Source organism: Oncorhynchus masou, chromosome 12 (assembly GCF_036934945.1).
Source record: "Oncorhynchus masou masou isolate Uvic2021 chromosome 12, UVic_Omas_1.1, whole genome shotgun sequence".
NCBI lineage: Eukaryota > Metazoa > Chordata > Actinopteri > Salmoniformes > Salmonidae > Oncorhynchus > Oncorhynchus masou.
Window position 1 is genome coordinate 70,626,585 of NC_088223.1, and position 24,110 is coordinate 70,650,694.

A 24,110-nucleotide genomic window follows, 5' to 3' on the forward strand; every position below is an offset into this window, starting at 1 on the left:
AATATGGTTGATTTTAAGGTTTGGGAGAAGTGCAGTGAATAGTGCCACTTTTTAGGATATCAATATAAATTAATGTATTTATGGTGGTTTATCATATTGTCTTTTAATCATTATATGTGTTGTTTTTACCATCGAGGACCACTTTGGAAACAAGCGTTTTAATTAATACTTTCACCCAAAATAAATTGAATTCAATGATGTTGACATAAATCAGTCCAATCAAAGCTACGGTAGGTATAATGTGATTTGACGTCATTTTATCTGAGGCCAAAGACCTTGAGCCTTATTGGATGAGCACCTCTAATGTAAATATATGGCAGCAGCCAAGGGGGCTTGAACTGCCTAGCTCTCCCTGTAGATTCTGAGGTGACGTAGTGTCCCCATGAGTGACAGTACACTGAGCCAATCACGGCGCAACTAGAGAAGATTACCAACGCCTACAGAAAGCAGAGCGAGGCTGAAACACCTGCATTTTGGAGCTGCCTTACTCAAGAAAGCAAGAAAGAGACCATGTTTGTATGAGGCTTTATTCACTCAATAAATGTGTTTTTAAATTGTTAACCAACTGACATGTGGACACTAATTATTGCCAAAATAACATGCAAAAAACAGGCAAAAACAAAAACAGGTGGGGCTCTCACCTGCCCTGAATGACGGATCGCCACTGCTCATCTCGAGATTTAGGACAAATGAGGGAGGCTGACGGATTCCTTCTTTCTCTCTCTCTAAACCAGATGCCTGCAATGTGTCTTCTGTAAAATCTCTATCTAATTATTTTGTGTGTGTGTGTTTTGGGAGCAGCTGCTGTCAATGTTGCTGAAGAACAATCACGTTCTAATTCGATGCCAAAAAGCTCTTAGCCAGACTTTGGCGTGACACAAAAAATGAACAGGACAATTTCATCAGGGAGATCTTGTGCATAAATACATGATTTGTTTTCATGTAAAGCACTCTTTGATGTGAGAGCTGAAAAATGAGTGGAATTGATCATTTGGAACAGAGCATATCATCAGTCTTTTGTGAGATGGACAAATTGTAGGCCTGATTACAGTTGTCTCATTAATCCTGAACAACTGCAAGATTGTAATTACATTGAAGTTATTTAAGACGTGAATGGAAAACCACGCTTGATCCAGTACCACTCTGTGACGCTGTGGTAGTCCATTAGGACTGAGGCACTTTGTGTGAGGGAACAGATGAGCCCCCCTCTTCCTGTTGCGTTATGGATGAGAAGATGTGGTTGAAACAAGTGTGGAACATGTAAATGTCTACCCTGCTCTTCTGATGTCCAATCCGGTCTCACAGCAGTGCTCATTAACGCAGCCTTCAGTTGCAGCGCTTCCGACACCACACATTGTTACTCCAGCAGTGTACAGAAGCAAACTGTGTGTGTGTGTGTGTGTGTGCGCGCGTGCGCTCACGAATGCATTTCTTGGAGGAATCCGGATGTGCGCATGGTTGTTTACAGCTGTGTGAGACGCGCCTGTTTAATTAAGTTTAGGAGAGCTCTCCTCTCAATAACTGTCCATCAGCCACCCCAGTGGGGGTAACTGGGGCAGCAGGAGACAGGTGGGTGGAGTGAATGGGGGAAGTAGGAGGCTTAGGCTCAATCCCAATACACCCCCCCTCTGTTGTGCACGATCCCGCAAGCCCCATCAAGTCGGAGTGGTATCCCAATTCAACTTTGAGCGAGGCGTAGCTTTACAGCCCAACACCGTGCAGGACGTTTGGCATTTGCCAGAGAACACCAAATTTGGCAAATTGCCACTGGCACCCTGTGCTCTTCACAGATGAAAGCAGGTTCACACTGAGCACATGTGACAGACGTGACAGAGTCTGGAGACGCCGTGGAGAACATCTTGCTGCTGGCAACATCCTCCAGCATGACCGGTTTGGCGGTGGGTCAGTCATGGTGTGGGGTGGCATTTCTTTGGGGGGCCGCACAGCCCTCCATGTGCTCGCCAGAGGTAGCCTGACTGCCATTAGGTACCAAGATGAGATCCTCAGACCCCTTGTGAGACCATATGCTGGTGAGATTGGCCCTGGGTTCCTCCTAATGCAAGACAATGCTAGACCTCATGTGGCTGGAGTGTGTCAGCAGTTCCTGCAAGAGGATGGCATTGATGCTATGGACTGGCCCGCCCGTTCCCCAGACCTGAATCCAATTGAGCACATCTGGGACATCATGTCTCGCTCCATCCACCAACGCCACGTTGCACCACAGACTGTCCAGGAGTTGGCGGATGCTTTAGTCCAGGTCTGGGAGGAGATCCCTCAGGAGACCATCCGCCACCTCATCAGGAGCATGCCCAGGCGTTGTAGGGAGGTCATACAGGCATGTGGAGGTCACACACACTACTGAGCCTCATTTTGACTTGTTTTAAGGACATTACATCAAATTTGGATCAGCCTGTAGTGTGGTTTTCCACTTTCATTTTGAGTGTGACTCCAAATCCAGACCTCCATGGGTTGATAAATTCGATTTCCATTGATAATTTTTGTGTGATTTTGTTGTCAGCACATTCAACTATGTAAAGAAAAAAGTATTTAATAAGAATATTTCATTCCTTCAGATCTAGGATGTGTTATTTTAGTGTTCCCTTTATTTTTTTGAGCAGTGTACACACACACACACACACACACACACGCACACACATCTCAGAACAAGAGTTTTAATTGCTTCCACTGGCTAATCATGAATCCCCAAGAAATTGCAGAAAATTACTGCGTGAAGGAAATGCAACTTTTACATGTCAAATTGCTATTATGGAATGAAAGTCCTGCTTCAATACTACTCCACATTGAACTACAGCCAGAGGATGGGCACATTACGAGCACATTGTTGTTTTGCAGCTCTCATTTGTTGTTCATATGATAAGTACGTAGTTGTTGCATGAGAAATAAGGAAAGTTATTACTGCCGCCAGTACAGGCATTGTGAAAAAGGGTTGTCGTCAATGAATTGCGTGGTGTAGGCAATGCCTTGGTGGCTTCTGCTGATCGTGTGAGTGATGAAGCGATGTCCAATTTCATAGGGTTATTTATTATTTCTCCCTACCATTAGTTGATCCGTTTGGAGGGACATTCCCCCACCGAGAGACACTCAGGGCTAAGGGGGTATTGATCAGAAATACAGTGTAGACATTGTTAATGTTGCAAATTACTATTGTAGCTGGAAAATGCTGATTTTTTATGGAATATCTGCATATGCATACAGAGGCCCTTTATCAGCAACCATCACTCCTGTGTTCCAATGGCACGTTGTGTTAGCTAATCCAAGTTTATCATTTTAAAAGGCTAATTGATCATTAGAAAACCATTTTGCAATTATGTTAGCACAGCTGAAAACTGTTGGTCTGATTAAAGAAGCAATAAAACTGGCCTTCTTTAGACTAGTTGAGTATCTGGAGCATCAGCATTTGTGGGTTCCATTACAGGCTCAAAATGGCCAGAAACAAAAGATTTTCTTCTGAAACTCAGTCTATTCTTGTTCTGAGAAATGAAGGCTATTTCATGCGAGAAATTGCCATGAAACTGAAGGTCTCGTACAACGCTGTGTACTACTCCCTTCACAGAACAGAGCAAACTAGCTCTAACCAGAATAGAAAGAGGAGTGGGAGGCCCTGGTGCACAACTGAGCAAGAGGACAAGTACATTAGAGTGTCTAGTTTGAGAAACAGATGCCTCACAAGTCCTCAACTGGCAGCTCTATTAAATAGTACCCGCAAAACATCAGTCTCAACATCAACAGTGAAGAGGCAACACCGGGATGCTGGCCTTCACTCCTATCAGATCCCATTGAGAGCATACATCAGACAGAAAAAGCTGAATTATTGCATCTCATTGTGTTGTTGTCTTCCAGTGTCCAGCTAGCTAGCTAAAATTGGCCCTTTCCTAAATTTTCCAGGAATGGAGATGGGGATTTTTTCTGGTTTTACTTAATTCTCCGGACTGGCCAAAGATTATAACAGATCCAACCGTTAATTCATAACTTGTTGTGCCTCTGGCCTGATAGGATGGATGTTCAATATGTAGCTAGATGTATAGTCGTGGCCAAAAGTTTTGAGAATGACACAAATATTAATTTTCACAAAGTCTGCTGCCTCAGTTTGTATGCTGGCAATTTGCATATACTCCAGAATGTTATGAAGAGTAATCAGATTAATTGCAATTAATTGCAAAGTCCCTCTTTGCCATGCAAATGAACTGAATCCCCAAAAAACATTTGCACTGCATTTCAGCCCTTCCACAAAAGGATCAGCTGACATCATGTCAGTGATTCTCTCGTTAACACAGGTGTGAGTGTTGACGAGGACAAGGCTGGAGATCACTCTGGCATGCTGATTGAGTTTGAATAACAGACTGGAAGCTTCAAAGGGAGGGTGGTGCTTGGAATAATTGTTCTTCCTCTGTCAACCCAGGTTACCTGCAAGGAAACACGTGCCGTAATCATTGCTTTGCACAAAAAGGGCTTCACAGGCAAGGATATTGCTGCAAGTAAGATTGCACCTCAAACATTTATTGGATCATCAAGAACTTCAAGGAGGCTTGCTCAGGAATGGAAGCGGGCAGGTGTGAGTGCATCTGCACGCACAGTGAGGCAAATACTTTTGGAGGATGGCCTGGTGTCAAGAAGGGCAGCAAAGAAGCCACTTCTCTCCAGGAAAAACATCAGGGACAGACTGATATTCTACAAAAGGTACAGGGATTGGACTGCTGAGGACTGGGGTAAAGTCATTTTCTCTGATAAATCCCCTTTCCGATTGTTTGTTTGGGGCATCTGGAAAAAAGTCCGGAGAAGACAAGGTGAGCGCTACCATCAGTCCTGTGTCATGCCAACAGTAAAGCATCCTGAGACCATTCATGTGTGGGGTTGCTTCTCAGCCAAGGGAGTGGGCTCACTCACAATTTTGCCTAAGAACAAAGCCATGAATAAAGAATGGTACAAACACATCCTCCGAGAGCAACTTCTCCCAAACATCCAGGAACAGTTTGGTGATGAACAATGCCTTTTCCAGCATGGTGGAGCACCTTGCCATAAGGCAAATGTGATAACTAAGTGGCTCGGGGAACAAAACATCGATATTTTGGGTCCATGGCCAGGAAACTCCCCAGACCTTAATCCCATGGAGAACTTGTGGTCAATCCTCAAGAAGCGGGTGGACAAACAAAAACCCACGAATTCTGACAAACTCCAAGCATTGATTATGCAAGAATGCAGCTGCCATCAGTCAGGATGTGGCCCAGAAGTTAATTGACAGCATGCCAGGGCAGATTGCAGAGGTCTTGAAAAATAAGGGTAAATACCGTAAATATTCACTCTTTGCATCAACTTCATGTAATTGTCAATAAAAGCCCTTGACACTTATGAAATGTTTGTAATTATACTTCAGTATTCCATAGTAACATCTGACAAAAATATCTAAAGACACTGAAGCAGCAAACTTTGTGGAAATTAATATTGTCATTGTCATTCTCAAAACGTTTGGCTACGACTGTAGAAGGCTAATGTTAACTAGCTAACGTTGCCCATGAATGGAAGTTAGGCTACTGAGCAAGCATTTTAGCCAGTTAGCCCAGGACAACAAAAAATAAAAGCATGTAATGTATGACAGAGTGATAGACCGTTTCGTCAGCATGAAAGAGAGGAGGATGGCATTGGTGTAGGGTGAGTCAACATGCATGCACACATGCAAACAGAAATCCACATCATATTTAGCTTATGACTATGACTAAATTGTTGAAGTTGAAATGGTGCTTGAATAGTGGAGGCAGCTTCTGCTTTCTTAACTCTCTGTGGTTCTAAATCAATAGATATTTAGTGGTCCGAAAATGTCGGAACCATTAACTTGCTTGACCATGCTGTAGGTCATGTAACTGTCTCTTTCTGTACATGCAATATGCTTTGTGGACAACACTGGACAGAGGTTGCTATCCGGTTTTGTGTGGTTGAATTTATTCTGCTACTAGGACTTCTGATTTTCTCTGCCTTTATTTCACAGTCGCAAGGCATATGAATTAACAAGTTGTAGAGTAAACAATGCAATTATCACAAAACATACAGTGGGGCAAAAAAGTATTTAGTCAACCACCAATTGTGCAAGTTCTCCCACTTAAAAAGATGAGAGAGGCCTGTAATTTTCATCATAGGTACACTTCAACTATGACAGACAAAATGAGAAAAAAAATCCAGAAAATCACATTGTAGGATTTTTAATGAATTTATTTGCAAATGATGGTGGAAAATATGTATTTGGTCACCTACAAACAAACACGATTTCTGGCTCTCACAGACCTGCAACTTCTTTAAGAGGCTCCTCTGTCCTCCACCCGTTACCTGCATTAATGGCACCTGTTTGAACTTGTTATCAGTATAAAAGACACCTGTCCACAACCTCAAACAGTCACACTCCAAACTCCACTATGGCCAAGACCAAAGAGCTGTCAAAGGACACCAGAAACAAAATTGTAGACCTGCACAAGGCTGGGAAGACTGAATCTGCAATAGGTAAGCAGCTTGGTTTGAAGAAATCAACGGTGGGAGCAATTATTAGGAAATGGAAGACATACAAGACCACTGATAATCTCCCTCGATCTGGGGCTCCACGCAAGATCTCACCCTGTGGGGTCAAAATGATCACAAGAACAGTGAGCAAAAATCCCAGAACCACATGGGGGACATAGTGAATGACCTGCAGAGAGCTGGGACCAAAGTAACAAAGCCTACCATCAGTAACACACTACGCCGCCAGGGACTCAAATCCTGCAGTGCCAGTCGTGTCCCCCTGGTTAAGCCAGTACATGTCCAGGCCCGTCTGAAGTTTGCTAGAGAGCATTTGGATGATCCAGAAGAAGATTGGGAGAATGTCATATGGTCAGACAAAACCAAAATATAACTTTTTGGTAAAAACTCAAATCGTCGTGTTTGGAGGACAAAGAATGCTGAGTTGCATCCAAAGAACACCATACCTACTGTGAAGCATGGGGGTGGAAACATCATGCTTTGGGGCTGTTTTTCTGCAAAGGGACCAGGACGACTGATCCGTGTAAAGGAAAGAATGAATGGGGCTATGTATCGTGGGATTTTGAGTGAAAACCTCCTTCCATCAGCAAGTGCATTGAACATGAAACGTTGCTGGGTCTTTCAGCATGACAATGATCCAAACACACCGCCCGGGCAACAAAGGAGTGGCTTCGTAAGAAGAATTTCAAGGTCCTGGAGTGGCCTAGCCAGTCTCCAGATCTCACCCCCATAGAAAATCTTTGGAGGGAGTTGAAAGTCTGTGTTGCCCAGCAACAGCCCCAAAACATCACTGCTCTAGAGGAGATCTGCATGGAGGAATGGGCCAAAATACCAGCAAGTGAGTGAAAACCTTGTAAAGACTTACAGAAAACGTTTAACCTCTGTCATTGCCAACAAAGGGTATATAACAAAGTATTGAGATAAACTTTTGTTATTGACCAAATACTTATTTTCCACCATAATTTGCAAATAAATTCATAACAAGTCCTACAATATGATTTTCTGGATTTTTTTCTTCTAATTTTGTCTGTCATAGTTGAAGTGTACCTATGATAAAAATTACAGGCCTCTCTCATCTTTTTAAGTGGGAGAATTTGTACAATTGGTGGCTGACTAAATACTTTTTTGCCCCATTATAGGTTGTCATATGGCATTGGGGGGGGTTGAGGTTGACTTCCCCAGTGAATTTACCCATGCACCCCTACTGATTGTTACCCATCTTCAAGACGGCCTCTATAGCCGTTCCAACAGAACTAGCTGTCAGGCCGTAAGTAATGTCTATGTTTAGCCACCACAGCAGATGTGTTGAATTATGCATTGCATATATTGCATAAGCTCCTCCTGTGGTTATTTTTCTTTATAATGACATGGTGGAATTGTGAGGACAAATGAGCCTGCTGACATGTATGCCTGCATCCATTTTGTTCCTCTCTCTCCCACTCCCTTGTCAACAGCCATCATTAAGGGGTGTAAGGAACACCTGACAAGCTGCTCAGTTCACCCAGCTTCAAAGTGCCTTGTCAAATAAGGAGATGGTGACGGCTTCAAACACAAGCGGACTGGGTTTGCAAAGCCGAGCTGCTTTCATCATTAGCATTGTTATACGGTTATTAGTCAGCTGCTCTGACACACACACACACACACACACACACACACACACACACCTATCTGCTGAGCTCGTGCTGCTAGGTGACAAACTGGGACATGCTTAACACCCCGGCCATCCTACAATCTAAGCTTGATGCCCTCAATCTCACACAATTTATCAATGAACCTACCAGATATAACCCCTAAACCGTAAACACGGGCACCCTCATAGATGTCATCCTAACTAACTCACCCTCCAAATACACTTGTTTTTGTTTTCAACCAAGATCTCAGTGATCACTGCCTCATTGCCTGCATCCGTAATGGGTCAGCGAGCAAACGACCAACCCTCATCACTGTCAAACGCTCCCTAAAACACTTCTGTGAGCAGGTCTTTCTAATCGACCTGGCCGGGGTATCCTGGAATGACATTGACCTCATTCCATCAGTAGATGATGCCTGGCTATTCTTTAAAAGTGCCTTCCTCACCATCTTAAATAGGCATGTCCCATTCAAAAAATGTAGAACCAGGAATAGATATAGCCCTTGGTTCACTCCAAACCTGTCTGCCCTTGACCAGCACAAAAACATCCTGTGGCGTTCTGCATTAGCATCGAATAGCCCCCGTGATATGCAACTTTTCAGGGAAGTTAGGAACCAATATACACAGGCAGTTAGGAAAGCTAAGGCTAGCTTTTTTAAACAGAAATTTGCATCCTGCAGTACAAACTCCAAATTGTTTTGGGACACTGTAAAGTCCATGGAGAATAAGAGCACCTCCTCGCAGCTACCCACTGCTCTGAGGCTAGGAAACACTGTTACAACTGACAAATCCACTATAATTTGAGAATTTCAATAAGCATTTCTCTACGGCTGGCCGTGCTTTCCACCTGGCTACCCCTACCCCGGTCAACTGCCTGGCACCCTCCACAGCAACCCGCCCAAGCCCCCACCATTTCTTCTTCACCCATACCCAGATAGCTGATGTTCTGAAAGAGCTGCAAAATCTGGACCCCTACAAATCAGCCGGGCTAGACAATCTGGACCCTCCCTTTCTAAAATTATCTGCCGAAATTGTTGCAACCCCTATTACTAGCCTGTTCAACCTCTTGTATCGTCTGATATTCCCAAAGATTGGAAAGCTGCCGCGGTCATCCCCCTCTTCGAAGGGGGAGACACTCTAGATCCAAACTGCTACAGACCAATATATATATATCACTAGCCACTTTAAACAATGCTACCTTATATAATGTTACTTACCCTACATTATTCATCTCATATGCATACGCATATACTGTACTCTATATCATCGACTGCATCCTTATGTAATACATGTATCACTAGCCACTTTAACTATGCCACTTTGTTTACATACTCATCTCATATGTATATACTGTACTCGATACCATCTATTGTATCTTGCCTATGCTGCTCTGTACCATCACTCATTCATATATCCTTATGTACATATTCTTCATCCCCTTACACTGTGTATAAGACAGTAGTTTAGGAATTGTTAGTTAGATTACTTGTTGGTTATTACTGCATTGTCGGAACTAAAAGCACAAGCATTTCGCTACACTCGCATTAACATCTGCTAACCATGTGTATGTGACAAATAAAATTTGATTTGATCTATCCTACCCTGCATCTCTAAGGTCTTCGAAAGCCAAGTTAACAAACAGATTACTGACCATTTTGAATCAAATCGTACCTTCTCCGCTATGCAATCTGGTTTCCGAGCTGGTCATGGGTGCACCTCAGCCACAAGGTCTTTAACGATATCATAACTTTAGACTCTGTCAATCACCATATTCTTATTGGCAGACTCAACAGCCTTGGTTTCTCAAATGATTGCCTCGCCTGGTTCACCAACTACTTCTCTGATAGAGCTCAGTGTGTCAAATCGGAGGGCCTGTTGTCCGGACCTCTGGCAGTCTCTATGGGGGTGCCACAGGGTTCAATTCTCTGGCCGACTCTCTTCTCTGTATACATCAATGATGTCGCTCTTGCTGCTGGTGATTCTCTGATCCACCTCTACGCAGACGACACCATTCTGTATACTTCTGGCCCTTCTTTGGACACTGTGTTAACTAACCTCCAGACGAGCTTCAATGCCATACAATGCCTTCCGTGGCCTCCAACTGCTCTTAAACGCAAATAAAGCTAAATGCATGCTATTCAACAGATCATTGCCCGCACCTGCCCGCCCAGCATCACTACTCTGGACGGCTCTGACTTAGAATACGTGGATAACTACAAATACCTAGGTGTCTGGCTAGACTGTAAACTCTCCTTCCAGACTCACATTAAGCATCTCCAATCAAAAATGAAATCTAGAATCGGCTTCCTATTTCGCAACAAAGCTTCCTTCAATCATGCTGTCAAACATACCTTCGTAAAACTGACCATCCTACCGATCCTTGACTTCGGCGATGTCATCTATAAAATAGCCTCCAACACTCTACTCAGCAAACTGGATGTAGTCTATCACAGTGCCATCCGTTTTGCCACCAAAGCCCCATACACTACTCACCACTGTGACCAATGAGCTCTCGTTGGCTGGCCCTCGCTTCATACTCGTCGCCAAACCCACTGGCTACAGGTTATCTACAAGTCTCTGCTAGGTAAAGCCCCACCCTATCTCAGCTCGCTGGTTACCATAACAGCACCCACTCGTAGCACGCGCTCCAGCAGGTATATCTCACTGGTCACCCCCAAAGCCAATTCCTCCTTTGGTCACCTTTCCTTCCAGTTCTCTGCTGCCACTGACTGGAACTAACTGCAAAAAATCACTGAAGCTGGATATTCCCATCTCCCTCACTAGCTTTAAGAACCAGCTGTCAGATCACTGCACCTGTTCATAACCCATCTGTATACAGCCCATCTATCTAACTCATCCCCATACTGTATTTATTTATTTAGCTCCTTTTGCACCACAGTATCTCTACTTGCACATCCATCTTTTGCACATCTACCATTCCAGTGTTTAATTGCCATATTGTAATTACTTCGCCACCATGGCCTATTTATTGCCTTAACTCCCTTATTTGACCTAATTTGCACTCACTGTATATAGACTTTGTTGTCTTTTTTTCTACTGTATTATTGACTGTATGTTTTGTTCATTCCATGTGTCACTCTGTGTTGTTGTATGTGTCGAACTGCTATGCTTTATATTGGCCAGGTCGCAGTTGCAAATGAGAACTTGTTCTCAACTAGCTTACCTGGTTAAATAAAGGTGAAAAAATACAATTAAAAAAACACACACACACACACACACACACTTCCCAGGAATTGCACTGCTGTAGCGGGACAGAGGTGGCCACTCGTTAACAATAACTGAGTGAGGTCTGCGTCCTACTTTGCTTCCGACAGTGCTGCTTCCAGCATATTCTGTCAATCACAGAGTAGGTACAAATTCAAATGAAGGTCAATGGTCATACTTGTGTTTGATGGTTGGATAATGATCAACTGTTATATTTGATGGCTGCATAAGTACATGATCTTTGTGTACAGTGTTTAAGAAATCCAGACAGACAATAAGCAGACTTCCTGTTCGCAAAGTCAAAGCATTCCTGTCACTTGAATGTTTTGACATTGTTGTGACAATCATACCCTACTTTTTTGGGTTAAATTCAAAAGTGAGTTCTCATTAAATGTGACATATATACGATAGAGAGCGCAGTCCCATTTCGGTGTTGTGATTCCTTTATCCTCCAGAAGTATCATTACGTGTCAGCCATGACAGTTTGAGAGGAGGGTTGCGTCTCACCCACACACTGAGCCGGCTGACGCTGGCCCGGGTGTACCATGCCACAATTCCCCCCCACATAAGTGTGAAACCGAGCGGATTTCTCTACCTTTCAAATGTGTGCCTTAAATCTCTCAGGTAGGGATGGGAATGTGACAAAATTGTATTCACACTGGCGTCATTGCAAACGTACACACACACACACACACACACAAATCCACATCTGCGTTAATTTCCACCATTTCGAATACGCACATATGCACACTGTGAGCAACTCGCATGCATGCACGCACACACAGACAGGGAGAGCAGCAAAGGGGATCTCCACCTCTCTCCCAGGCCTATTATTAGATCTTCAACCCAGAGACAAAATAAATCACACGTTCAGCTGAAACACAACAGGAGCTGATGCTTGCAGCACAGTGTATAAGAATGTGTCTCACTTTGTGCCATATTAAGACATTGCTCTCCTTTAAAAATACTATCATTAGAGCTGCAGGAATGACACAGTGGAAAACAAATAATCAAACTATGATAACTTTAGAGAGAGGGAACCAGGAAACACTGCAAATATCCACAAATGGAAATTGTTTTTGTGTAATAAATGCATAATATGTGAGTTCTCATTAGATAAACGTAGGCTTATCCATGGGGTCAATTATATTTCATATATGTCAATATATACAGTAGGGCAAAAAAGTATTTAGTCAGCCACCAATTGTGCAAGTTCTCCCACTTAAAAAGATGAGAGAGGCCTGTAATTTTCATCATAGGTACACTTCAACTATGACAGACAAAATGAGAAGAAAAAAAATCCAGAAAATCACATTGTAGGATTTTTAATGAATTTATTTGCAAATTATGGTGGAAAATAAGTATTTGGTCAATAACAAAAGTTTCTCAATACTTTGTTATATACCCTTTGTTGGCAATGACAGAGGTCAAATGTTTTCTGTAAGTCTTCACAAGGTTTTCACACACTGTTGCTGGTATTTTGGCCCATTCCTCCATGCAGATATCCTCTAGAGCAGTGATGTTTTGGGGCTGTTGCTGGGCAACATGGACTTTCAACTCCCTCCAAAGATTTTCTATGGGGTTGAGATCTGGAGACTGGCTAGGCCACTCCAGGACCTTGAAATGCTTCTTACGAAGCTACTCCTTCGTTGCCCGGGCTGTGTGTTTGGGATCAGTGTCATGCTGAAAGACCCAGCCACGTTCCATCTTCAATGCCCTTGCTGATGGAAGGAGGTTTTCACTCAAAATCTCACAATACATGGCCCCATTCATTCTTTCCTTTACACGGATCAGTCGTCCTGGTCCCTTTGCAGAAAAACAGCCCCAAAGCATGATGTTTGATCTGGAGCCCCAGATCGAGGGAGATTATCAGTGGTCTTGTATGTCTTCCATTTCCTAATAATTGCTCCCACAGTTGATTTCTTTAAACCAAGCTGCTTACCTATTGCAGATTCAGTCTTCCCAGCCTGGTGCAGGTCTACAATTTTGTTTCTGGTGTCCTTTGACAGCTCTTTGGTCTTGGCCATAGATGGAGTTTGGAGTGTGACTGTTTGAGGTTGTGGACAGGTGTCTTTTATACTGATAACAAGTTCAAACAGGTGCCATTAATACAGGTAACGGGTGGAAGACAGAGGAGCCTCTTAAAGAATAAGTTACAGGTCTGTGAGAACCAGAAATCTTGCTTGTTTGTAGGTGACCAAATACTTATTTTCCACCATAAATTGCAAATAAATTCATTAAAAATCCTACAATGTGATTTTCTGGATTTTTTACCCTCATTTTGTCTGTCATGGTTGAAGTGTACCTATGATGAAAATTACAGGCCTCTCATCTTTTTAAGTGGGAGAACTTGCACAATTGGTGGCTGACTAAATACTTTTTTGCCCCACTGTAAACACCAGGCCTACTGTCTGTTCTGGTAGTATAGGCTCTGGCAGCATCCAGAGCTGTGTGCACATTTGAATAAAACAAACAGTCATAGACAATAAGATCTTTGTGCAAAACAGATCTAGCAGACTGATACAACAACTCATCTCAACGCTTCAGTCTCTTCCCAAACATTCGGAATGGGTGGCATTCGCACAACAAGATTAGGTCTTTGAAATGGGGCAATAGGGAGTGAACATCAAAATAATGTTGTATGATATGGAATAGCTTCAGTAAACTACTGACAGAAACCCAACACAGCACTTCCAATTCAACATTGAGTTCAATAGCTCTATGTAAATTAAACACAGATCAAACATAATACATTGAAAGCTCACATTTACAAGGTCAAGTATTCACTATTTCCAAACACTTGGGTGCCTTTTATAGTGGCAATTAAATGGCTCTATGTTTGCTTCTTGTTGTGTCGTTTATTGGTGGTGTCAAAATTACAAGTATCAAATTGCAATCATCCTCGACATGCTTGAGAAATTCACAATGGTCTTTTCGGGCTCTTCGGTGGTTTGATGTACTATTTATGGGTGCGAGTGTGACGTAATATATCAAAAAATGCTCAAACCTGACCACACACTTATAGCTTTGAATTTAATGTACTGTGGAGCCCGGGCCCACGAGCGCAGGTGAGCTAAAGATGGTTGCGAATAACACAGAAATTGAGAACAAAAAAGGCAAATCAGGACATAGTGAACAAAGTGTGTATAGTGTCATTTCCGTACTGTTGTCATGCCTGTACGACTAAACTGTATGAATCGGAAAGTCTGCTATGGTTAATAATGCAATAGTTCCTTCCTACGAATGAAATGACGTCGTGCGACGCAAAAAGAGAGGGTGAATTCACATTAACTGTACCTCGATTAACTTGGATGCACGAATGGAAGGAGAGGAACCGACGTACAGCTGAAATATATTTGAAGTTCGTCTTTCCTCTCTTACATATGTCACAACATAAGCCATCCAATGACGTCGGCAGCAACATGGGAGATGACGATGTCAGAACATTGCAAGTGGCTTCACAGGCCACCCGGCAAAACTGACCGGAGAGCAATTCTGTAGCAACCAAATTGCATACAGAATGTAAAAGCTGCTTATTTTATTTAGAACAGTGTAGGCTAACGGTGGCTTATATTTTATATTAACTGTGTTTCCGTAAAATCAGTCATAGCAGATTATTGTAAAATAGACTACAGCCAACACAATTATAGTGTACATTCACTTAGGTTGACTCCAAATTCCTGACCTATTCTTGTTGAAACTGGTCATGCAAAAGGAAAACACAAACCGTTCGTTTAAGCTGCATACAAAAACAATTTATAAAATCAAATCGGTACTTACTATTTGCACAGGTGCTGAAGACACATATCGAGGCATTCCCCTTCCACTTCGTCCGCCGAGGTGAGGTCCGATAAAGGGCGCATTGGGACAGGGTCGTTCTCCTGAAGTGGTGGCCTCATCTCTCGGAGGAAGAGCTCCAGGAACCTTCGGAAGGTTTTCTCCTCTGCTGCAGAGCCGGCCATCACTTCTCATTCCTGGACAGACAAGAGACAGCAGTATCCGGGCAAGAAGACTACTTCAAATCGCTGGCTGGACAGCTCCCCACTGGTGCCTGTTGGGAACGCGCGCGCGTAAACAAGGCTTTCGCTCTATCACAGAAGAGGGTGGGTGGATGATGATAACGTATAGGAAAGGGGAGGATTTTTTTTATTTATAAAAGGGAGGAAGCGTCAGGTTTGGGAACGCGCACGTACAAGAGAGTCACCGCGAAAATAAGATCAAAGTGAGGAGTTTTTGAATGGAGGTTAATAAGTGTCGAATTTGTTAAACAAACAATTACTAATTTGCTAAGTGAAGCTTATTTGATCGGATAGAAGTGTCGTAATGTTTAGGTTGTTACGAATGCACTAATAAGTGGATGCACGTGGCATTTCGGCAATTTAGGAAAAAAACGAATTTATATCGGACTTGTGCCTTTTGTTCACACTCGTATATACCCTCTCATTGGCTAGAATTGTCCCACCAGATCTCGCCTCCCGCCTGACTTCCATCTTTGAGGACATGCAGTTCCATTGTAAGAGTGGTCACACAACTTTCTTGTCAATATAATAGATACTCGTTGGATTAAATAAACCACATGCTTTAAAATAAGCTTTAAAGGTGGGCAAATTACCTTCACTGTGCAGTAACTAACAAATATCATTAGCATACAGTGCAGTTGGAAAGTATTCAGTCCCCTTGACCTTTTCCACATTTGGTTATGTTACAGCCTTATTCTAAAATGGATTACATTGTTCTCCCCCTAAATCTACACACAATACCCCATAATGACAAAGAAAAACAGTTTAGAATATTTTTCAAATTTATTACAAATAAAAACAGAAATATCACATTTACATAAGTATTCAGACCGTTTACTCAGTACTTTGTTGAAGCACCTTTACAGCAATTACAGCCTCGAGTCTTGGCACACCTGTATTTGTGGAGTTTTCCCCATTCTTCTCTGCAGGTCCTCTTAAGCTCTGTCAGGTTGGATAAGAAACGTCGCTGTGCAAATATTTTCAGGTCTCTCCAGAGATGTTAGATCGGGTTCAAGTCTGGGCGGGACACTCAGACTTGTCCCGAAGCCACTCCTGCGTTGTCTTGGCTGTGTGCTTAGGGTCATTGTCCTGTTGAAAAGATGAACCTTCACTCCAGTCTAAGGTCTTAAGCAGGTTTACGTCAAGGATCTCTACTTTGCTCCGTTCATCTTTCCCTCGATCCTGACTAGTCTCCCAGTCCCTGCTGCTGAAAGACATACCCACAGCATGATACTGCCACCACCATTCTTCACCATAGGGATGGTGCCAGGTTTCCTCCAGAAGTGATGCTTGGCATTCGAGCCAAAGAGTTCAATCTTGGTTTCATCAGACTAGAGAATCTTGTTACTCATGGTCTGAGAGTCCTTTAGGTGCAAGAGGGCTGTCATGTGCCTTTTACTTTGGGCTCCTTAGTGGCACATCGGTCTAAGGCACTGCATATCAGTGCTAGAGGCGTCACTACAGACCCTGGTTTGATCCGGGGCTGTATCACAACTGGCTGTGATTGGGAGTTGGTTGGTGGTCCTTTGACACAGACACAGGAACCTTGGTATGAAACGCTTTAGTAATCAAATGCAATTGCAGACAGAGATTCACATACAGAGTACCTCAGTAGTCTATAGTAAAGATATGTGTCGCAAAAACAGGTGACCATACTTTTATACAACCTACTGTCAATCATATCTTAACATTGTTGCATTGGATTAGATACAAAGTATCGATGATGAGAAAAACATGTCTAGACTGTGGTTTCTCACTCTACTATCTCAGCCTTGAGCCTGCGTGACTAACAGCAGGTGAAGACAATTGTCAGCCTGAGAACTAAAGCAGTACATCTCCATTTACCCAGTACTTTTCCATCATGGCGCATTGCAAGCCTACAAAGGTTATCACATATATACAGTAATCATGGCATTGGTGTAGCCCTACACCCGACCCCCAGGGTAACCCCCAACATTCCCCATTTTGAGACTGCCTAGTCTCATATAACCATGTACAGAAATCGACAGACATCTGAAACTTTTAACCATTCACAACCATCACATCATCTGGGTCAGTTGTGCAAGCAAGGGGGTCATAGTTGGGGTCAACACCAGTAGCATCATAGGAGGCAGGTAAAGCTAATACCATTAAACCAGGCAAGGTCTTTTTCACTGCCAATACCACAAAAAAAATCAAAACACAGCAAAAGCCTATCAACACAGGAACTACAAATGATAAGACACCGATTAAAGTCTGGCCCATAACATTTCCAAATTTCCCAGCGAACCACAAAATTGACACCGCAGTCCCTTTTGGGGACACTTTTCTATCAAAGTCTCGAATAAACTTTACCCACTTGTTGACAGGGCCGGCTTCACCCACACAAACAAGTAGTGTGGATAGAGCCAACACAGTCAACCACCAATGACCACATGTTGTCATCTTCCCTCTCTTATACCCCCCTAAGGGTTTATTTATTTACAACATAACCTTGCTGCTCATGTAAAACATTTGGTTCTTCAGGGCTTTGGTCTTGCCGTTCATCTTTTTCAAGTCTTTGGTCTCGACTCACATCTGTTTCTGCCTCTTGTTTCAGTGTCTGGCTCCATCATCTCCTGTGGGCTGAACACCTTCTGGCTGTGGGACAGGTGGTGCCAACCAGACCTTTCCTGAACTTTGACCACCGTTGGTGTTGCCATGGTTACCTTGAATGGCCCCATCCATCTTGGCTGGTTCCATTTTCTCTTGTAGACCCAGATTTTGACCCAGTCTCCAACCTCCACAAGCAGGTAGTCGGGGTCCTCACCTGGTACCTCCTCCTGAGCTTTCCTAGAGTGAGAGTGGAGAGATCTGACAATAGTAGTTAAATCTTTCATGTATTCCAAGTGTTCTACTTCAGTTAGAGTGAGGTCTATTTGTCTGTCAGTCATGGGTCTGTGTGCCGGAACATGTTTCTTCCTGTCAACATTTCATGGGGTGTATACCCCAGGCCTTTATTAACACTACTGAGCATTTTCATTAACACCAGTGGAAACAATCAACCCAAGATTTCTTGGTGGAGTGGCATACCTTAGCTAACCCTTGTTTAATGGATTGGTTAGCTCTCTCGGTAACCCCATTACTATAGGGGTGGTAGATGGACTCCCATCATTATGGCTACCTGCTTCACTGCATCACCAGTGAAGTGGGTACCATTGTCTGCAGATAAAACCTCAGGAACACCAAATCTATGTCTTATTTCCCTCACTAGTAGCTTTGCTACTGTCTTAGCATCACAGTGTGTGGTGGGAAATGCCTCCACCCACCTGGTGAACCTGTCAATAAGGACTAAACAGTACCTTTTCCTTTCTTTTTGCAAGATCTATAAAATCCATGGCAAGATGGACAAAGAGTCCTCATGGCATAGGGAAATGACCTGGTTTCAGAGGTGTTCCTTTGGCAATGTTAATTTGCATGCACGTAGCACATCGAAACAGAAACTGTTTCACGTGCTGAGTCAAATTTGGATGAAACCAATCCAAAGAAATTGCCTCTCGTATCCCCCTTGACAAATGTGCCGTACCAGGTTAGAGCCAGCAGCATACCACTGCTGGCTTGCTTCTGAAGCTAAGCAGGGTTGGTCCTGGTCAGTCCCTGGATGGGAGACCAGTAGCTGCTGGAAGTGGTGTTAGAGGGCCAGTAGGGGGCACTTTTTCCTCTGGTCTAAAAAATATCCCAATGTCCCAGGGCACTGCCCTGTGTAGGGTGCTGTCTTTCAGATGGGACGTTAAATGGGTGTCCTGACTCCCTGAGGTCATTAAAGATCCCATGGCACTTATCATAAGAGTAGGGGTGTTAACCCTGGTGTCCTGGCTAAATTCCCAATCTGGAACCATCATGGTCACCTAATAATCCCCAGTTTACAATTGGCTCATTTCTCCCCTGTAATTATTTCCCAGGTCGTTGCTGTAAATGAGAACGTGTTCTGAGACTTACCTGGTAAAATAACAGATTTTTTTTTTAAATACCATGGACCACTTGCCAGACAGAATATGTCTCAGAATTTTAGAAACGGGGTCAAGTTTACAACTCTACTGTTGCCATACCAAATAAGAACCAACATCCAAAGCCTGTTTAGATGCCAAATCAGTGTATTTCCAAACAGTAGCAGAGAAGAACATGGAGTGGCCATGACACTTTGAGGCAGCCAATTTAGCAGCATCATCTGCCATGGCGTTACCCATACTCACAAAATGAGCAGCAACCTTCACAATAATCAAAGCAGAGAGCAGTATCATAGCCTCCAAGAGATCTAAAACCATAGTCCTATTACGAATAGGACTTCCACTAGCATTGTGAAAACCCCTACTCCTCCTGACACCACACCAGGGGAGACAAACCCCTACTCCTCCAGATACCACACCAGGAGAGATAGAACCCCTATTGCATAAGCAAAATCAGAGAAAATTGTAACCCTTTTCCCTTCTCCCATTTTACAGGCAGTGGTTAGTGCCAAAAGTTCAGCCTGTTGAGCTGAGAAAGTATCTGGTAATGGTTGTTGTGTGTGAGTGGTTCTATCAATTGTCTCAATACCAAACCCTGCATGTTTCATCCCTGTAGTTTGATCTATATATGCAAAACTGTCATCGACAGTCAGGGCAGTGTCAGAGGTCAGGCTGGTGCACCTAAGCAAGAACAGTGGGTTCCAGTGTCAATTAAGAATGGGATAGTTCTTCCATGTACCCGAAGTTTGATTATTGGGTCCTTTTCCCCTCCCCCATCTTTGAATATGTACTGGGGACACTGGAGGAAAGGGTCTGGGCCTCTTCATTGCTGATCGTCAGGAAAATAAGAACTGTTGGTGTTCTGATTTCCTTGTGGCCAGACACCACCTCTTCCCCCTCTCTGTGGTTAATTTCCTCCGCGTCCTCCTTGGTGGCCAGGACCAGGCTTGTAACCTCCTTGTGCCTGCTGTGGAGGTCCTCTATAGGTTTGGGGTTGCTGCTGATATCCACATTGTTGTTGGTATCCTCCCGTTTCCTCCCCTGAAATTTTGTCTCCCTCCAGGTGTTGTAGCCCATTCTTGATATTGAGGATTTTGTAGACATTGGTTCCTCATGTGTCCAAATTGTCCACACCCCCAGCATTGTATAGGTGGTATTTTGGGTGATGGTGGGCCCCATGGTTGTGGGTTCCCATAAGTCTGAGGGGGAAATTGTACAGAAGGCACGATGTGCTGTGGTTGCGGCGCATGTCCACGTGGGGGCGCTGTAGGAACAGGAGTGTTCATCACCATGTCAGGCTCACCTTTTTAGTTTGTCATATTGCCTCAGAATCGTCATCATGTAGTTCCCTCAGTTGTTCTCGGGGGTTCGCAGACTTTTCGCCTTAAGTCTTTCCATTGTTCTTTAAAAACACAGTATTCTTTTACTTGTTCCAAACTTTGTTCTTCCATCATGTCTGGCAGTTCACACTGGTTTGTATGGGATCTTTTTCTTACTGCCTGTTTCCCAGTCCTTCTCCGGATCCCAGGGTCCACTACTGCCCTTATATGAACTGCTGGCCATATGCGGAATCTTCCTGTCTTTGTCTGGGTTTCCTAGAGGGGTTGAAGAGGACCCGGGGGACCTTAATTCCGACAATTACAGAAACTGTTTCTCTATCACATTCTATTCTTTTTTTTTCTCCATTTGTAGACTCTCACCCTCTTCTCCTTCATCTTCTTTCCTTAGTTCCCCTTAATAATTACCGTTGTACCAGTAGCTATCACTTCCACACCTCATTCTTTATCTTCATAAGGTGGGGGAGCTATAGGGTGAAGGGGCCCACACAGGAACATTTGATAAGACTAAGTGTGATGAGATAAGTGACAGGTTACCATACTGTCAGCCACTATATTGGGACTAAACCTGAGTCTCTTTTTCTCTTGTTCCGTTACCCTTTGACTCAACTGTTTCAACTGACTTTGAGCATAAAATGTCTGTCCTTCAGTCCAAATTAGTCCCAATATAGTGGCTGACAGTATGGTAAACTTCTTATTAATCTTCTTCTTACTGGCTTGCCTTCCCATGACTATGTCACTTATCACATCACACATCAAATGTTCCTGTGACCGGATATCTGTACTTTCCTTCTTTGTTTGTCCATTTACAAAACACCCAGTCCAGGTCGGTTTTCAAGTAGGGATATTTGTCCTGTAAATATTGTTTGGGACTAATATGTTTCATTGGTGTGGGACCCACTGTCTCTGCACTGCCTTTGGTTGAATCTGTCATTGAGCCCCGTGATTTTGTTTTAATCAGGTTCTATGTAATGTGGACTGAGTGACTTATCTGTATGGTACTGCAAACCCAGTTCTTTCCCCGTATTCGGGTAGTAGAATCCAACATGGGTATATCATCCTAACGCAGTTCTATTTTCTCTAAGGGGTTCTTCTTTAGTTTCACATTCATTCACTAACCACGCTACTGTAAATGGTTCCACATGTGTGGTAAATAACCACAATTGATTTCAATTGTATTTTAACTTCAATACGGGGGTCTCCCTGTCTCCTCTCTTGTGGATGTAATGGAAGAGTAAACTCACAACATGTCTTTCCCAATACTCAATTAACAAATGTCTCTCTTTCTTGTACTAGTCTTAAATACTTGTCTATACCAGTCTAGGTTTATTTCAGTACATAGAAATTCTTGATATTGACTAGCATATATCCATTCACTGTTATCAAATGCACTCAATTCATACAATTGTCCCACACCAAATCTATAATCCCACCAATTATACATATATCAAAACAAAACCAATGCCTTCCCTCAGGTAAGAATACCACACATACAGTTGAAGTCAGAAGTTGACTGTGCCTTTAAACAGCTTGGAAAATTCCAGATAATTATGTCATTGCTTTAGAAGCTTCTGATCGGATAATTGACATCATTTGAGTCAATTGGTGGTGTACCTGTGGATGTATTTGCTTGACATCAAGGGAAAATCAAAAGAAATCAGCCAAGCCCTCAGAAAAAACATTGTAGACCTCCACAAGTCTGGTTCACCCTTGGGAGCAATTTCCAAACGCCTGAAGGTACCACGTTCATCTGTACAAACAATAGTATGCAAGTATAAACACCATGGGACCACGCAGCCGTCATACCGCTCAGGAAGGAGAGGCGTTCTGTCTCCTAGAGATGAACGTACTTTGGTGCAAAAAGTGCAAATCAATCCTAAAACAACAGTAAAGGACCTTGTAAAGATGCTGGAGGAAACAGGTACAAAAGTATCTATATTCACAGTAAAACGAGTCCTATATCGACATAACCTGAAAGGCCGCTCAGCAAGGAAGAAGCCACTGCTCCAAAACCGCCATAAAACAGCCAGACTACGGTTTGCAACTGAACATGGAGAGAAAGATCATACTTTTTGGAGAAATGTCCTCTGGTCTGAAACAAAAATAGAACTGTTTGGCCATAATGACCAAAAACACCAAAAGAAAGGTGCCCAGGGTCCCTGCTCATCTGCGTGAACGTGCCTTAGGCATGCTGCAAGGAGGCATGAGGACTGTAGATGTGGCCAGGGCAACAACAACTGCCCGGAACACACAATCCCCCCATTAGTGCTCAGACTGTCCGCAATAGGCTGAGAGAGGCTGGACTGAGGGCTTGTAGGCCTGTTGTAAGACAGGTCCTCACCAGCAACAACGTCACCTATGGCACAAACCCACCATCGCTGGACCAGACAGGACTTGCAAAAAGTGCTCTTCACTAACGAGTCGTGGTTTTGTCTCACCAGGGGTGATGGCCGGATTCGCGTTTATCGTTGAAGGAATGAGCGTTACACCGAGGCCTGTACTCTGGAGCGGGATCGATTTGGAGGTGAAGGGTCCGTCATGTTGTCACAGCATCATCGGATTGAGCTTGTTGTCATTGTAGGCAATCTCAACACTGTGCGTTACAGGGAAGACATCCTCCTCCCTCATATGGTACTCTTCCTGCAGGCTCATCCTTACATGACCTTCCAGTATGACAATGCCACCAGCCACACTGCTCGTTCTGTACGTGATTTCATGCAAGACAGGAATGTCAGTGTTCTGCCATGGAAAGCGAAGAGCTCAGGCCATTCCCCCTCCCGGTCGCGCCAGAGCCTGGGCTCGAACCCAGAGTTTCTGGTGGTACAGCTAGCACTGCGATGCACTGCCGCCCGGGCGCAGTGGTCTAGAATCAAGGTTTGGTTATTTTTCGTTGAGCATTGATCGCCGCTTATTGATCTCCGCTTATTCATGTTACTTTTTTTGTCTCGTGTCTTTTGCTCCTTCTGTGCAACTTTACATTTACATATAAATAACAATGGGAGTCGTCTGAAAGGCAGGTAAGCAGATGACAAGCTTAGGTCCAAAATAAGCCCATAAAAATGCATTGAGGTTATTTTGGCGAGAGTGATACCTCTCGTTTCGCCTCTTCCTCTCTGCTCTCTCACACACACAACAAAGATGAGAGATCACTTCTTTGTGACAAGCGGTTTCAACTCGCTATTTGCATTTGAGGTTTGATCCAACATAATTGGTCACATGGACACAAACACATTGTCACAGTAAAATAATGTCTCAGAGGAGAAGTTACATTTTTTTTCTACATTGCAGAATAATAGTAAAGACATCAACATTATAATACAGTATATGGAATCATGTAATATTCACAGTGTTAAACAAATAAAAATATATTTTATTTTTGAGATTTTTCCAAATAGCCACCCTTTGCCTTGAT

At 43.4% G+C, this 24,110-nt stretch overlaps 1 protein-coding gene across 1 annotated transcript in view; it reads right to left on the reverse strand.

Moving 5' to 3' along the window:
* The window catches only part of LOC135550748 (protein phosphatase 1E-like), an 83,112-nt gene extending 67,688 nt beyond the window's left edge, over positions 1-15,424 (reverse strand). Inside the window, exon 1 of the mRNA XM_064981837.1 lies at positions 15,158-15,424. Within this exon, the coding sequence (XP_064837909.1) occupies positions 15,158-15,339 (182 nt within the window). The 5' untranslated portion in view covers positions 15,340-15,424. The remainder of the gene's footprint in view (positions 1-15,157) is intronic.
* Positions 15,425-24,110: the final 8,686 nt, after the last annotated feature.